The sequence below is a fragment of the Carcharodon carcharias genome, chromosome 4 (assembly GCF_017639515.1).
Source record: "Carcharodon carcharias isolate sCarCar2 chromosome 4, sCarCar2.pri, whole genome shotgun sequence".
NCBI lineage: Eukaryota > Metazoa > Chordata > Chondrichthyes > Lamniformes > Lamnidae > Carcharodon > Carcharodon carcharias.
The window spans coordinates 186,361,294-186,378,018 of NC_054470.1; the positions used below are offsets into that span (position 1 = coordinate 186,361,294).

General features: G+C 45.1%; 1 protein-coding gene across 3 annotated transcripts in view; it reads left to right on the top strand.

Annotated features, from left to right (window-relative positions):
• The window catches only part of sh3rf1 (SH3 domain containing ring finger 1), a 192,868-nt gene that overhangs the window by 137,105 nt on the left and 39,038 nt on the right, over positions 1 to 16,725 (top strand). For all 3 annotated transcript variants that reach the window (XM_041187064.1, XM_041187065.1, XM_041187066.1), the window contains one exon: positions 722 to 832. In XM_041187064.1, the coding sequence (XP_041042998.1) occupies positions 722 to 832 (111 nt within the window). The remainder of the gene's footprint in view (positions 1 to 721; positions 833 to 16,725) is intronic.

Genomic DNA, 16,725 nt, shown 5'->3' on the forward strand with positions numbered 1-16,725 from the left:
TTTCAAGTTAAAACACTGCATACTTAATTTGGAATCCTTACCAGTAAAGCACATTGTGCTTGAAAGGAGAGAATGATATTGATAGTTTGCGGGGGTCCATTGTTCAGTATTCCAGCTAACCAAGTGATGGAAGAAATTACTGGATCACCCATGAGCGTGTGGAGTTGTATAATAATGATTACAAGTATTGATTTGCATTTTATTCTGAAACTGCAAATCTCATTCATTGTTGCTTATTTCTGCTGGCTTTGCATTCCAGTGAATTGGTATCCATGTCTCCAAATGCTTTTGTGCTTCTCAAGAGTGTTATTCAGCCTGTATGCACTCTCCCCTTGTTCGATAGAAAATCACTGCTTGTTCATCATGCTCTCCACCCCGCCATCAGTGTGACATTGCTAAAACCCTCCCTCAAACTATGTCTACCCTGTCATGGCCTTCCTTTAAACTTTGTCATCATGGTTTTGCTCTCTGCTGCATTTTCTTTCAGATGATGTTGGAATGACAACCTTTGTTAAGTGTTCAGATGTCTCCATGAAAATGTAAATTTTTGGTGATATTTCTTATGATTAACATAATCCCAAATATTGTTGATTCAAATGGATCTGCTACTTGAACATTGCTTTCTATGTTATGTTGAACTTATTCAGGTTTTGAGATATGATTTGCTGATGATACAATGAAGTACTTTGGGTGTGACGTTAAACTTTCTCTCTATTAACAGGTCCACATTAGCACTACTGGTTTAATAGTGACCCCACCTCCCAGCAGTCCTGTGAATACTGTAGCTCCATGTGTCTTCCCTGTAGAGGGCACCTACTCTGTTGCCCCTGGGGTAAGTATTTTATGTGTATTGAGAACATGTAGTTGTTTCTTTAGCATCAATTTCTAAATTTGAATTACCAACCTGGTGGAATCCATCTTGATGAGTCAGTACATTTGTACATTGATTCTGTTTCTGAACCCTCGAAACTAAGTTACAATTCACAGAATCACAGAACCACAGTGCAGAAGAGGCCCTTTGGCCCATCGAGTCTGCACCGACATGTGAGAAACATCTGACCTACCCACCTACCTAATCCCATTTACCAGCACTTGGCCCATAGCCTAGAATGTTATGACATGCCAAGTGCTCGTCCAGGTACTTTTTAAAGGATGTGAGTCAACCCGCCTCCACCACCCTCCCAGGCAGTGCATTCCAGATCGTCAGCACCCTCTGGGTAAAAAAGCTTTTCCTCACATCCCCCCTAAACCTCCTGCCCCTCACCTTGAAATTTTGTCCCCTAGTGACTGACCCTTCAACTAAGGGGAACAGCTGCTCCCTATCCACCTGTCCATGCGCCTCATAACTTAAATGTTTCATCTCAGGCAACATCCTGGTGAATCTCCTCTTCACCCCCTCCAGTGCAATCACATACTTCCTATAACGTGATGACCAGAATTGCACACAGTACTCCAGCTGTGGCCTCACCAAGGTTCTATACCACTCCAACATGACCTCCCTACTTTTGTAATCTATGCCTCGATTGATAAAGGCAAGTGTCCCATATGCTTTTTTCACCACCCCACTAACATGCCCCTCCGCCTTCGGAGATCTATGGACACAGACGCCAAGATCCCTTTGTTCCTCAGAACTTCCTAGTTTATTGAATACTTCCTTGTCAAATTTCTCCTTCCAAAGTGTATCACCTCACACTTTTCAGGGTTAAGTTCCATCTGCCACTTATTTGCCCATTTGACCATCCAGTCTATATCTTCCTGTAGCCCAAGACACTCAACCTCACTATTAACCACCCAGCCAATCTTTGTGCCATCCGCAAATGTACTAATCCTACCCCCCACATAGTCATCTATGTTGTTTATATAAATGACAAATAATAGGGGACCCAGCACAGCCCCCTGTGGTATGCCACTGGACAATGGCTTCCAGTCGCTAAAGCATCCTTCTGTCATCACCCTCTGTCTCCTACAGCTAAGCCAATTTTGAATCCACCTTATCAAATTACCGTGTATCCCATGTGCATTTGCCTTCTTTATAAGTCTCCCATGTGGGACCTTCTCAAAGGCTTTGCTGAAATCCATATAAACTATATTAACTACACTACCCTCATCTACACACCTGATCACCTCCTCAAAAAATTCAATCGAATTTGTTAGGCATGACCTCCATCTGACAAAGCCATGCTGACTATCACTGATCAAACCTTGCCTCTCCAAGTGCAGATAGATTCTCTCCTTCAGAATTTTCTCCAATAGTTTCCCTACCACTGACGTGAGACTCTCTGGCCTGTAGTTCCCTGGCTTATCTCTACAACCCTTCTTAAATAGTGGAACCACATTAGCTGTTCTCCAGTCCTCTGGCACCTCCCCCATGGCCAGAGATGAATTAAAAATTTGGGTCAGAGCCCCTGTGATCTCCTCCCTTGCCTCCCTCAGCAGCCTGGGACACAAATCATCTGGACCTGGAAATTTGTGCACTTTTAAGCCTGCCAACACCTCCAATACCTTGTCACTCCCTGTATCAATTGCTTAATAACCTCGCAGTCTCTCTCCCTGAGTTCGATACCTTCATCCTCATTCTCTTGGGTGAAGACGGATGTGAAGTATTCGTTCACCACTCTAGCGATGTCCTCTGGCTCCACCCATAGATTGCCCCCTTGGTCCCTTATGGGGCCTACTTTTTGCCTGGTTATCCTCTTCCCATTGATATACTTATAGAATACCTTGGGAGTTTCCCTACTTTTACCAGCCAGAGCTTTCTTATATCCCGTCTTTGCTCTCCTAATTGCTTTTTTAAGTTCCACCTTGCACTTTCTGTACTCCAGTAATGCCTCCGCTGATTTGCTTCCCTTGTACCTACTAAAAGTCTCTCTTTTCCTTCTCATCGTAACCTGACTATCTGTGGCCATCCATAGTTCTCTGGGCTTGTTACTCCTTCCTATCACCCTGGAGGGACATGCATGTTGAGCCTGTACCCTCCCCATTTCATTTTTGAACACCCCCCCCACTGCTCCTCTAGATTTCCCAACAAATAGCTGTTCCCAGTCTACCTTGGCCAGATTCTGTCTTAGTTTACTAAAATCCGCTCTCCCCCAATCCAAAATAAGTTTTTGCAACTTGTCTATTTCTTTGTCCATAACAAACTTAAACTGTACCATGTTGTGGTCGCTTTCACTAAAATGCTCCCCCACCGCCACCTTAGCCAACTGTCTGGTTTCATTCCCCAGAATTAGGCCCAACACTGCGCCATCCCTTGTTGGACCCTTGACATATTGACCTAAAAACTTCTCCCGTACATATTTCAAGAAATACACTCCATCCAAGCCCTTAACACAATGTCTATCCCAATTAATGTTGGGAAAGTTGAAATCACCTAATATAATTACCCTATTGTTATTGTTTTTACACGCCTCCGCAAATTGTGCACATATTTGCTCCTCAAATTTCCCGCTGACTTTCTGGGGGTCTATAATAAACACCTAACAATGTGGCTGCCCCTTTTTTATTCTTAAGCTCTACCCACAAAGCTTCATTCGATGCTCCTTCCAAGATATTATCTCTCCTTACTGCAGTAACTGACTCCTTAACTAATATCGGAATGCCTCCTCCTCTTTTACCCCCTCCCCTGTCCCACCTGAAGATTCTATATCCTGGAATGTTGAGCTGCCAATCCTGACCCTCCCTCAACCACATCTCAGTGATGGCTACTATATCTCAATTCCACGTGTCAATCCTCACCCTTAACTCATCTGTTTTACCTGTAATACTCCTGGCATTAAAGTAGAGGCCACCCAGCCTTGCCTTACTCCCTTGAAACTTAATGCAGTTGTACTCCTTCTGACTTGATTGTTTTACTGTATTGTGGTGTGTCCCTCTTCTGCTAACATTCTGTGTCCTCTCTTCCTGCCGAATTAGTTTAAACTCCTCCCAACAGCACTAGCAAACCCGCCCGCTAGAATGTTAGTCCCGCTCTGGTTCAGAGTAGACTGTCCTGCTTGTACAGGTCTCACCTTCCCCAGAAATGGTCCCAGTGATCCAGGAATCTAAAACCCTCCCCCCTGCACCAACTCTTAAGCCATGTATTCATCTGCGCTATTCTCCTATTTCTGAGCTCGCTAGCACGTGGTACTGGGAATAATGCAGAGATTACAACCCGAGAGGTCTTGCTTTTTAGCCTACTGCCTAACTCCCTGAATTCTTGATGCAAGACCTCACCCCTCTTTCTACCTATGTCATTGGTACCAACATGTATCATGACCTCTGCCTTATCACCCTCCCCCTTCAGGATGCCCTGCAGCTGTTCAGTGACATCCCGGACCATGGCACCAGGGAGGCAACACACCATCCTGGAGTCACGTTGACGGCCACAGTAGCACCTGTTTGTTCCCCTGACTATAGAGTCCCCTGTTACTATTGCCCTTCCTCTCTTCCTCCCCTCCTGTACAGACAGGCTGCCCATGGTGCCAGAAGTTTGGCTCTGTCTGCATTCCCTGGAGGAACCAGCGCCCTCATCAGCCTTCATAATGGAATACCGATTTGCACACGGAACCCTAGGGGACTCCTGAACTATCTGCCTGTTTCTCTTGGACTGCCTGGTGGTCACCCATTCCCTTCCTTCCTCAAGTTCCTTCATCTGCGGTGTGACCACCTCTCTAAACATGCTATCCATGGTGCTCTCCGACTCACAGATGCTCCACAGTGTCCCCAGCCGCCATTCCAGCTCTGAAACCCGAGCTTCCAGGAGCTGCAGCTGGACACACTTCCTGCACACATGCTGGTCCCGGGCACTGGAAATGTCCCTGGTTTCCCACATGGAGCACAAGAAGCAGACCATGGCTTTGAGCTCTCCTGCCATGATTTATCCATTTAAATTAAACCTTTTAAATCAATTACTCTAGGGCCCTTCTTTCCTGATCCTTATTACTGTAGAATATGCAAACTATAAACCACAAAAAGACCTTAAACTATAAGCGATTAAAGTGGTAAATACTTATTCGATCTTAGCCACTACTTACCAGTCATTCCTTTCCCTTGTAGCCTCTACAGCTGCAGCAGGGCAAGAGCATGCTCTGAAGATTTAAGAAGTTGGATAGCAAAGAAAAAATGCAAAGAGCACCTTTTCCCCTCTGTACTGAATTCCCACACTCACTCTGACTGTGTCTCACTCAGGATGAGCTCTCTCCCCTGTTCATGTGCAAGCACACGTAGTATGTTTCTAAACAGTCCTTCTTCCATGGAGCTGAGGTGACTTTTGCTCGTTAATCTTCAAATAGTATTTAACACTTCTTATTCAGGCCCTAATCAGGCTTCAGGTGATTGACAGTTAACTGTCACACAGTCAGCTGAATCATCTATCTTACCAACCTTTTTACTAGACTACTGAATTTACAGAAATTAAAGAGAAAGACTTACCAGTTCAATTCCCACTGTGCACCAAATTGCCAATATCCACACTCACTCTGGCTGTGTTTCACTCAGATTGAGCTCTCTCCCCTGTTCATGTGGAGTTTGTAATATATAAATGTAAAATTTTCAACAATGATGAAAATGAATTAGCCATTTAAGCTCGTTAATGTAAGAACAATGCACTAACCTAGCAATGGGTGGCAGTCTTCTGTCTTGTAAGGTGACGGTTTGCACCATGGTGGTCAACTGTATGTTAAACAGCTCTTGGTGTGGTTCAGGAGCCCCAATCTGACTGGCAAGCTCTGCTGCATTCGCTGCAGGGGAAGACAGTGGGCTGAGAAGGTGCATAATTCGCTTTTCTCTGATTTCTCTGAGCCCTCTTATTGGCCAGATGAGCTTCTTGTTTTGTCTTGCCTATTCAAACATCCTTCCAAACAGTCAGCCTCCAGAGGTCATGACTGCCACTGACTGTCTCCCAGTTGTCAATGTCGATGTCCACCACCTTCATATCTCGCTTGCAGGTGTCCTTGTAGCAGAGGTATGGACACCCAAGAGATTGTGACCCAGTGTCCAGTTCACTGTCCAGAAGGTCTGAGTTAGTGACCTTGTTCTGCTAAGAGATGCTAAGGATATGTCTGAGATAGTGGAGGTGCAAACTGTTCAGCCTTTTCTCCTGCCTAGCATATGTTGTCCATGTCTCAGCACAGTAGAGGACTCTGCTGAGGACACAGGCTTGGTAGACTCATAATTTGGTGTTCTCAGTCAGGTTGCTGTTGTTCCACACTTTCTTACTCAACTTGGACATAATAGTTGTAACTTCTGTGATGTGCATGTTGATTTCAGTATCAAATGACAGATTGCTAGTGATTATGAAGCCTAGATATGTAAAGCTATCAACAACCTCCAGCGTCACATTGTCAATGCTGATGGATGATGGTATGGTAACATCCTGGACCATGACATTTGTCTTCCTGGTTCTGATGGTCGAACCAAATGCTTTACAGGACTGAGAGATTCTGTCCATTTGCTGCTGCAGATGGTCCTCAGTGTGAAATGTTGTTGTGGTGTCATCATGTAGAGCAAGTCTGATGAGGTCTTGGTACACCTTTTTCTTGGATCTCAGGCGAGCTAAGCTGAACAGCTTTCCGTCAGTTCTGGTATGTAAGTAGATGACCAGAAGTCGTATGACTGCAGTAAAGAGAAGAATACATCAGGGTATCAGTGTCAAATCTCAACCCTGTTTGACCCCACTGTGGATCTTAAAGGGTTCCAATGACGCATTGTCATAGCTGACCTTACTCATCATGTTGTCATGGAAAGAAGGGATCACACTGAGCAGATTCAGCAAGTAGCCAGTTTTCTCCAGCAGTTTAAATAGACTGCCTCTGCTCTCATGGTCGAATGCCTCGGTGAGGGCATTATATAGTAGTCTCCTTTATTCATAGCATTTCTCTTAAAGCTGCCAGACTGAGAAGATCATATCAATTGTAGATCTTCCAGCTCTGAATCCACACTAGGATTCAGTATAGATGCTTTCAGCCAAGACCTGCAGTCTGACAAGGGCAACGTGGACAAATACTTTTCCCACAATGCTCAGCAGGGAGATGCCTCGATAGTTGTTGCAATCATTGCAGTTGTCTTTGTTCTTGGGCAGGGTTGCAATCTTTGCATCATGAATATCTTGGAGCACTGTCCCCTCCCTCCAGTCGAGACAAAGGGATTCGTATAAATGCTGCAGGAGTGCCGGTTTCCCATGTTTGATGAGTTCAGGTGGTATTGCATCAGCACCTAGAGCTTTGCCCATGGCAAACGAATCAAAGCTTTGCTAAGTTCCTTCACTCTGTTTGGTATCCAGCTATGCCAAGACAGGTAAGCTTTCCATGCTGTCTAGAGCTTCCTCGGTGACAGTGTTCTTCCTAGAGTACAACTCGAGAATGTTCTGCCCATCTCTCCAACTGTTTCTTGCAGTCGGAGATGACGTCTCCTACCTTTATTTTCAGTCGAACCATTTTCTTTCAGATGGACCTATTACCTTATGATTCCTTCGGACATGCCCATGACATTCCCTTTATTGAAGGACATCTGGATATTCTGCCAAAGTTGTAAGTCGCAGTCATTGGCGCACCACCTAGTAGTCTGTTGATCTTTACTTCAAGCGGCTCTTAGTATACTCAGAGCTTTCTCACTTGGATCTGTCTTGTAATTAATGAGAACAGACCGCTTGGCTTCAATGGTTCCACCACAGTTAGCCTCAAACCAGTCAGCAATTTTCTACTCTTGCTTCCCGTATATTGAGATTGAGGTATTGTAGGTGATGTCTGGAAGTAAGTTCCATTTCGCCTCTACAGTGTGTGGCAAAGGTTCAGGAGCTGATGCTATACCACCTGAACTCATCAAGCACAGGAGAGTGCCTGTTCAATTGAGTGGAAAAACTGTTGGTTTTTATCTGGGTAGGCAATTTGGCTGACGTCGATGCAAGAAAGGCATTTTTGCTTTGAATGTAAAATCTTAAAGAGTTGCATCCTCGCCCTAGTGCACACCAAGGAGTGACCTGTATATCACAGTCAGTTGATCACATCTGGTGATGATCAGATCCAGCTTGTGTCAATGTCCTGATCTTGGATGTCTCTAGGACACCATGTGGCATGGTTTTTTCTGAAAGCTGTTAGTTACACAAAGCATATGGTAGCAGCAAAGTTCAAGCAGCCTCTGTTGTTCTCATTTATCTTTCCCAGGCTGTGATGTCCAAGGCAGGAGGGCTATGCCTCATGGTCCATGCCTGGACTTGTATTGAAATTCCCTAGTAGGTAAAGATGATCTGACTTGGGGATTCTGCTGATAGCAGTGTCAAGGTCTTCACAGAGTAGAATTACCTGGAAAAACTCAGCAGGTCTGGCAGCATCGGCGGAGAAGAAAAGAGTTGACGTTTCGAGTCCTCATGACCCTTCGACAGAACTTGCGTTCGAGTCCAAGAAAGAGTTGAAATTTCAACTCTTTCTTGGACTCGAACGCAAGTTCTGTCGAAGGGTCATGAGGACACGAAACGTCAACTCTTTTCTTCTCCGCCGATGCTGCCAGACCTGCTGAGTTTTTCCAGGTAATTCTGTTTTTGTTTTGGATTTCCAGCATCCGCAGTTTTTTTGTTTTTATCTCTGTGTTTAATTGACTGCCACTGCTCTTCAAGAAATGCCTACCTCCTTGAAGAAGTTCTGTTCCTCTCTGCGACAAGATTTCCGTATCTCTCTGTTGTCTTGCTCACCTTCCTTGCTTTCCATTTCCCTCCTAGTGTTTGACAAGGTGTTTACTAAAACCCGCTTTCACAGCCATATCTCCTTTCTCAGTGACTGTCTCCGTCTCCGACTTACCCCACGTGGATTTCAACTGAAATTCCACCCCTCATGTTTCGAACCCACCCAGGATTACAGGTATCTCCGGGACATAAAACGTTTCTCGGACTGCTGTTCCCGTCACATTCTGAAATCCACACTCAGTGCCATGCGCCGCCATATGAACACACTCGACCTCTCCCTCCAGCAGCACCGCCGTACCCTTTTTCAAAGCTGCGCGTGCCCCCAGTTTCATTTTATCCTTCGGCTCATCCGACGCCTCAACAAGAAACTTTTTCTCTTTCTCTCAAGTGCTAAGGAACGCAAGCTGCAACAACTCATTGACACCAACACCCATCTAGGACCCTCCACCCCTGTCTGTTCCTCCGTCCCCACCCTTTCTTCCAATCCCAACCCCAGCCGTGTATTCACTATACCCCCTGACCTTCCCCTCTCCGATGCTGACGTTCAGTGCTCAGCAAAGGACTTAGTTTCATACCCTTACGCCCTCACCTCAATGAATTTCGGGCTCGGCATGATGCTGAACTCTTCTTCCGCCGTCTTCGTCTCCGGGCTCACTTCTTTGGGCAGGAGTCCTCTCCCAGTTCAACGGATCCATTTAACCATCTCCAATATTCTCCCTCCACCTGGACCCCTCCCTCTGGATTCTTATCTTCTCTTGATCTTTTCATTGAGAACTGTCGGCGCGACATTAGTCGTCTCAATTTCTCTGCTCCTCTCACCCATTCTAACCTGTCTCTCTCTGAACCTACTGCACTCCATTCTCTCAGGTCCAACCCTGACATTGTCATCAAACCCGCTGACAAGGGTGGTGCTGTTGTTGTCTGGCACACTGACCTCTACCTCGCGGAGGCTGAGCGTCAACTCGCAGACACTTCCTCCTACCTCTCCCTGGACCATGACCCCACCACTGAACATCAAGCCATTGTTTCCAGGACTGTCACTGACCTCATCTCCTCTGGGGATCTCCCTCCCACAGCTTCCAACCTGATAGTCTCCCAACCTCGGATGGCCCGCTTCTATCTCCTACCCAAAATCCACAAACAGAACTGCCCCGGTAGACCGATCGTCTCAGCTTGTTCCTGCCCCACAGAACTCATTTCTCGTTATCTTGACTCCCTTCTCTCTCCCCTTGTCCAGTCCCTTCCCACCTACATCCGTGATTCCTCTGACACCTTACGTCACATCAACAATTTCCAGTTCCCTGGCCCCAACCGCTTCCTCTTCACCATGGACGTCCAATCCCTCTACACCTCCATCCCCCACCAGGATGGTCTGAGGGCCCTTAGCTTCTTCCTCGAACAGAGGCCCGAACAATGCCCATCCACCACTACTCTCCTCCGTCTGGCTGAACTTGTTCTCACACTGAACAATTTCTCCTTCAACTCCTCTCACTTCCTCCAAATAAAAGGTGTGGCTATGGGTACCCGCATGGGCCCCAGCTATGCCTGTCTCTTTATGGGGTATGTGGAACATTCCTTGTTGCAGTCCTACTCCGGCCCCCTTCCTATTTCAACTCTTTCTTGGACTCGAACGCAAGTTCTGTCGAAGGGTCATGAGGACTCGAAACGTCAACTCTTTTCTTCTCCGCCGATGCTGCCAGACCTGCTGAGTTTTTCCAGGTCATTCTGTTTTTGTTTTGGATTTCCAGCATCCGCAGTTTTTTTGTTTTTATCTTCACAGAGTAGATCTGTCGTAAAGCACTGCATTGGAGCATAAATGCTCATGAGGTTAACTGTCCCTGTTTGAGTTGAGGAGTGGATGGAGAGAACACGCTCTGATCCATTTGTGAGAGGTTCTATCATCGAGAGTAGTGAGTTCCTTGCAGCAGAGTTTACGCCTTGTTCACGTCTCCTCTGAGCTCTTACCCTGCCAGATGAAGGTGTGATGTTTTTCTTTCAGTGATCCGCTCACAGCGAGCCTGATCTCCTGTACGGAAGCTACGTCAGTGTTCAGCTTATCAAGTTCCATGTCGATCACAGCTGTCTTGCATGCTTTATCAACCAGCTGCAAGTCTTCTGTCAGTCCCTTGCACATGGTCCTGACATTCCAGCTTGCTAATCGAAGAGTTGGCATCTTCTTTCTTTTTGTTTGTTTCATTTGTTTGCCTGGTGCGATGGATTCTGTTCACTTGTTCAGCAGAGATTCTAAGCTCCAAGAACCCATTGAAGCAGATGGACCATGCCAGGTCAGCACCTGACTCATCGGGAGCTGCTCAACTTGAGGTGGGCGGTGGCTGACCAGTGGGACACCATGGTCCCTCCCACGCCTTGGAGACACCCATTCTTTATGGTGTCTCGCTACTATCTCTCTTTATGCTGTTTTATGGTGTCTTGCTGTACTCTCTCCCCTCATGCTGTTTTATGGTGTCTCACAGTTAGGGGACCGTATCTGCCCTTTCTCTTACATCAGTGGCTGTAGTTGAAGCTGTATCATGCCTACACCTTGATCTTAACTATGCTTCAAATTTCCTATCCCTTATCTTTACATGGTTCAACTCTGACTTTCCCCATTAATATTACTGAAAGAGAAACATTTGCTGAAACTTTTTTTCTTGCCCTCATCTGGTCACAACAACACAAGAATGCCAAATTTCAAACAATTAATTATGAACAATCGAAGGAATGTGTTGTTTGATTCCATCAGCCAATCATTGGGATGTACAGACTACATACCTGGCATCGCACCAGCACTGAATTTTACACATGATCGTATGATATAATTGTATGATAGGCAGAACACTTTTTTTGGACTGATAGCAGCATCCTATTGGTGTAAAATACCATTCACGTAGACACTGCATAATAGCAGCGTGAAACAGCTTGCTTAACCTATTGTTCAAATTTTTGAGACAATACTTTTTCAGTCACTGGGACGTATAAGCCACATATCTGTCATTGCACCGGCACTGAAATGCATACATGATGTAATAAGCAAAGTATAGTCTATACTCAACCAACTCGCACTTGCAAGACACATAAAACGTCTAGAACAAAGAACAAAGAAAAGTACAGCACAGGAACAGGCCCTTCGGCTCTCCAAGCCTGCGCCGATCATATTGCGCGTCACCTAAAACATTTTGCACTTTTCTGTATCCCTCTATTCCCATCCTATTCACGTATTTGTCAAGCTGCCTCTTAAACCCCACTATCGTACCTGCTTCCACCACCTCCTCTGGCAGTGAATTCCAGACACTCACTACCCTCTGCGTAAAAAACTTGCCCCGCACATCACCTTTATAGTTTTCTCCTCTCACCTTAAATCTATGTCCCCTAGTATTTGACTCTTCCACCCTGGGAAAAAGCTTCTATCTACTCTGTCCATGCCACTCATAATTTTGTAAACTTCTATCAAGTCGCCCCTCAATCTCTGTCGCTCTGGTGAGGACAATCCGAGTTTCTCCAACCTCTCCTCATAGCTAATAACCTCCAGACCAGGCAGCATCCTGGTAAACCTCCTCTGCAATCACATCTACTGATTGATGTGATTCCGCAATTAGGCAGCAACTGCTGAACAATCCTGATTCCACTATTAGCTATACTAGCAGCCAATTTAAGATAATCAGTCGAGCTCGTAACATGGTTCATTTAAGCTTGCTAGAAGCAACATACGTTTATACGCAGGTACCCATTCTCTGCAAACAAAAGGAATATGTTCAAGCCTTGCACCTTTTTTGAATTATCTGGGAGCTTGGGGAGCTGTTGCTTTCTCCATGACAATGCGTCAGCCAACCAGTCAGTATTCTTTTGTCCTGTAGTATAAATTGCTGTAATCGTTTGAAATTTGGCATTCTTGCATTTGTCCTGATGAGTGTAAGACATAAAAGCTTTGGCGCATTGTCTCTCTTTTCAACTAAATTCAAGTTCTGTACTACCAAGTGACTCTTCACTTGGACTTAAACTTTTCTCTTGGTCTCTCGGGATGGGCTTTCCATTAGCACTTATTGCAAGTCCACTGATTCCAACAAGTATAATACTAATAAAAACAAAAAACTGCAGATGCTGGAAATCCAAAACAAAAACAGAATTACTTGGAAACCTCAGCAGGTCTGGCAGCATCGGCGGAGAAGAAAATAGTTGACGTTTCGAGTCCTCATGACCCTTCAACAGAACTAGGTGAATCCAAGGAAATCCTAGGTGAATCCTTGGATTCACCTAGTTCTGTTGAAGGGTCATGAGGACTCGAAACGTCAACTCTTTTCTTCTCCGCCAATGCTGCCAGACCTGCTGAGTTTTCCCAAGTATAATACTAATGCTTCTTTTCAGCATGGTTCCTGTAATTCAAGCCTTTTCAGATTCACATTTTACTTTCTTAATCTCCCTTTTGCTTTGCTTCTATATACTTTCCATAAATCTGTCTTGCACTCCTTCTCTACCTCTTGCTCTTCAATTTTTTTTTCCTCTTTCCTTCACTATTTTTGTTGCCTTCTATCCACTCTGCCTTAAGGTATGCCAGACAACCTCTGCAAATGAGGCCCTGACTGGCTTATTTCACACCTCTTTCATAAGTGATATTTTTGAGTTTTACTGTCGACTTAAAAGATGCAGCTAACCATAAACTGTCTTTGGAGTAGACGGAATGGAAAGTCATGTGAACCAGCTACCAGCACTCGCTGAAGAAGTAGGATAAATATTTAACCAGATTACATTCCTCTGTATTCACAGTTAATGCTCCAGCTTTCTAATGATAAGCTGTAGTCAGCAGATCGGCAAGGCTCCCAGGTGTTTTTAACAAGCATAGCATGATTAAAGGGTTACCTAATTAGACGCCAAAGTATTCTGAGATTTGTCAGGTTTAAACATATATCATCGAGAAAAGATTTTTCAAAAAGATACTAAATTGAAACCTTCTCACTTGGTGCCTGTCATAGTGTATGTGGGTAAATAGAACTGAAACATTGCAGCAATTTAAGTGGAAGATATATGACTGTGTTTGAAGTGACAGAATTTGTTGCTGCTCCTGGGAATTGTTTGGGATGGCAAGATTTAATTTGAATTGCTTTCACAAATGTGTTTGAAGTGCCAGTGACAACATTTGTCTCAGTGACAACATTCTCCAACTTTGTGTCTATTGTAATGTGGGAATTAGTTGCTGCTTTTATACATGGTGTTTAAATTAAATATAGGGGGTGGTGCTGGGGTTATCAGAAATTCTTAGTGTTTGCAGTCACAAGAGAAAAAGCAGAAGCATTTGATTTTGCATCTTATATGAATGCCTCTGTCGCTTTTTTCCCTCTAAGCCCCATCATTTTGCCTAGCAAGTCATTCAGAAGTACAATAAAGGAATAGTGATGGGGTTCTTGATTGATAATATAAAAGCAAAAAACTGCGGATGCTGGAAATCCAAAACAAAAACAAAATTACCTGGAAAAACTCAACTGGTCTGGCAGCATCTGCAGAGAGGAGCACAGTTAACGTTTTGTATTCGAATGACCCTTCAACAGAACTAAGTAAAAATAGAAAAGAGGTGAAATATAAGTTGGTTTAAGGGGATGGGGGGGTGGGACAAGAAGAGCTGGATAGAGGGCCAGTGATAGGTGGAGATAACCAAAAGATGTCACAGATAAAAGGACAAAGAGGTGTTGAAGGTGTTGATATTATCTAAAGGAATGTGCTAATTAAGGGTAGAAAGCAGGACGAGCAAGGTACAGATAGCCCTAGTGGGGGTGGGGTGGGGGGAAGGGATCGAAATAGACTAAAAGGTAGAGATAAAACAATGGATGGAAATACACTTAAAAATAATGGAAGTAGGTGGGAAAAGAAAAATCTGTATAAATTATTGGAAAAAACAAAAAGGAGGGGGAAAATCGGAAAGAGGGTGGGGATGGAGGAGAGAGTTCATGATCTAAAATTGTTGAACTCAATATTCAGTCCAGAAGGCTGTAAAGTGCCTAGTCCAAAGATGAGATGCTGTTCCTCCAGTTTGCGTTGAACTTCACTGAAACAATGCAGCAAGCCAAGGATGGACATGATGGCCCCACATGCCTTTCTAGATGATAGTGGTCGTGGGTTTGGATGATGCTGTCTAAGGAGCCTTGGTGAATTCCTGCAGTGCATCATGTGGATGGCACACACTACTGCTACTGGACATCCATGGTGGAGGGAGTGAATATTTGTGGATGTGGTGCCAATGTGGGTTGCTTTGGCCTGGGCGACATTAGGCTTCTTGAGTGTTGTGGAAGCTGCTCTCATCCAGGCAAGTGGAGAGCATTCCATCACACTCCTGACTTGTGCCTTGTAGATGGTGTACAGGCTTTGGGGAGTCAAGAGGTGGGTTACTCATTGCAGGATTCTTAAAATTTGATCTGTTCTTGTAGCCACAGTATTTATATGGCTAGTCCAGTCCTGTGTCTGGACAATGGTAACCCCCAGGATGTTGATATTGGGGGTTTCAGTGATGGTAATGCCATTGAGTGTCAAAGAGCAATGGTTAGGTTCTCTCTTGTTGCACATGGTCATTGCCTGGCACTTGTGTGGCACAAATGTTACTTGCCACTTGTCAGCCCAAGCATGGATATTGTCCAGACCTTGCTGCACTTAGACATGGACAGCTTTAGTATCTGACGAGTCGTGAATGGTGCTAAATATTGTGCAATCATCAGCGAACATCCCCACTTCTGGCCTTATAATGGAAGGAAGGTCATTGATGAAGCAGCTGAAGATGGTTGGGCTGAGGACACTACCCTGAGGAACTCCTGCAGTGATGCCCTGGAACTGAGATGACTGACCTCCAACAACCACAACCATCTTCCTTTGTGCTAGGCATGACTCCAACCAGTGAAGAGTTTTCCCCCTGATTCCCATTGACTCCAGTTTTGCCTGGGCTCCTTGATGTCACACTCGGTCAAATGTGGCCTTGATGTCAAGGGCAGTTACTCTCACCTCACCTTTGAAGTTCAGCTCTTTTGTCCATGTTTGAACCAAGGCTGTAATGAGGCCAGGAGCTGAGTGGCCCTGGTGGAACCCAAACTGGGCGTTTGAGCAGGTTATTGCTAAACAAGTGCCGCTTGATAGCACTGTTGATGACCTCTTTCATTACTTTACTGATGATCGAAAGTAGACTAATGGGGTGATAGTTGGCTGGGTTGGATTTGTCCTGCTTTTTATGTACAGGACATATCTGGGCAATTTTCCACATAGCTGCCAGTGTTGGAGCTGTACTGGAACAGCTTGGCTAAGGGTGCAGCAAATTCTGGAGCACAAGTCTTCAGTACTATTGCCAGAATATTGTAAGGGCCCAAAGCCTTTGAACTATCCAGTGCCTTCAGCCGTTTCTTGATATCACGTGGGTGAATTGAATTGGCTGAAGATTGATATCTATGATGCTGGGGACCTCCGGAGGAGGCCGAGATGGATCATCCACTTGACACTTCTGGCTGAAGATTGTAGCAAATGCTTCAGCCTTATCTTTTGCACTGATATGCTGGGCTCCCCTGTCATTGAGGATGGGGATATTTGTGGAGCCTCCTCCTCACGTGAGTTGTTTAATTGTCCACCATTATTCATGACTGGATGTGGCAGTACTGCAGAGCTTAGATCTGATCCGTTGGTTGTGGGATCGCTTAGTTCTGTCTATCACTTGCTGCTCATGCTGTTTGGCATGCAAGTAGTCCTGTGTTATTGCTTCACCAGGTTGACACCTCATTTTTAGGTATGCTTGGTGCTGCTCCTGGCATACCCCCTACATTCTTCATTGAATCAGGGTTGATCCCCTGGCTTGGTGGTAATGGTAGAGTGGGAGATATGCCAGGCCCTGAGGTTACAGATTGTGTCCGAGTGCAGTTCTGCTGCTGCTGATGGCCCACAGCCTCATGGTTGTCCAATCTTGAGTTGCTAGATCTGTTCGAAATCTATCCCATTTAACACAGTGGTAATGCCACACAACACAGTGGAGTATCCTCAATGTGAAGGTGAGACTTCGTCTCCACAACGGCAGTGCGGTGGTCACTCGTACTGATAGTGTCATGGACAGATGC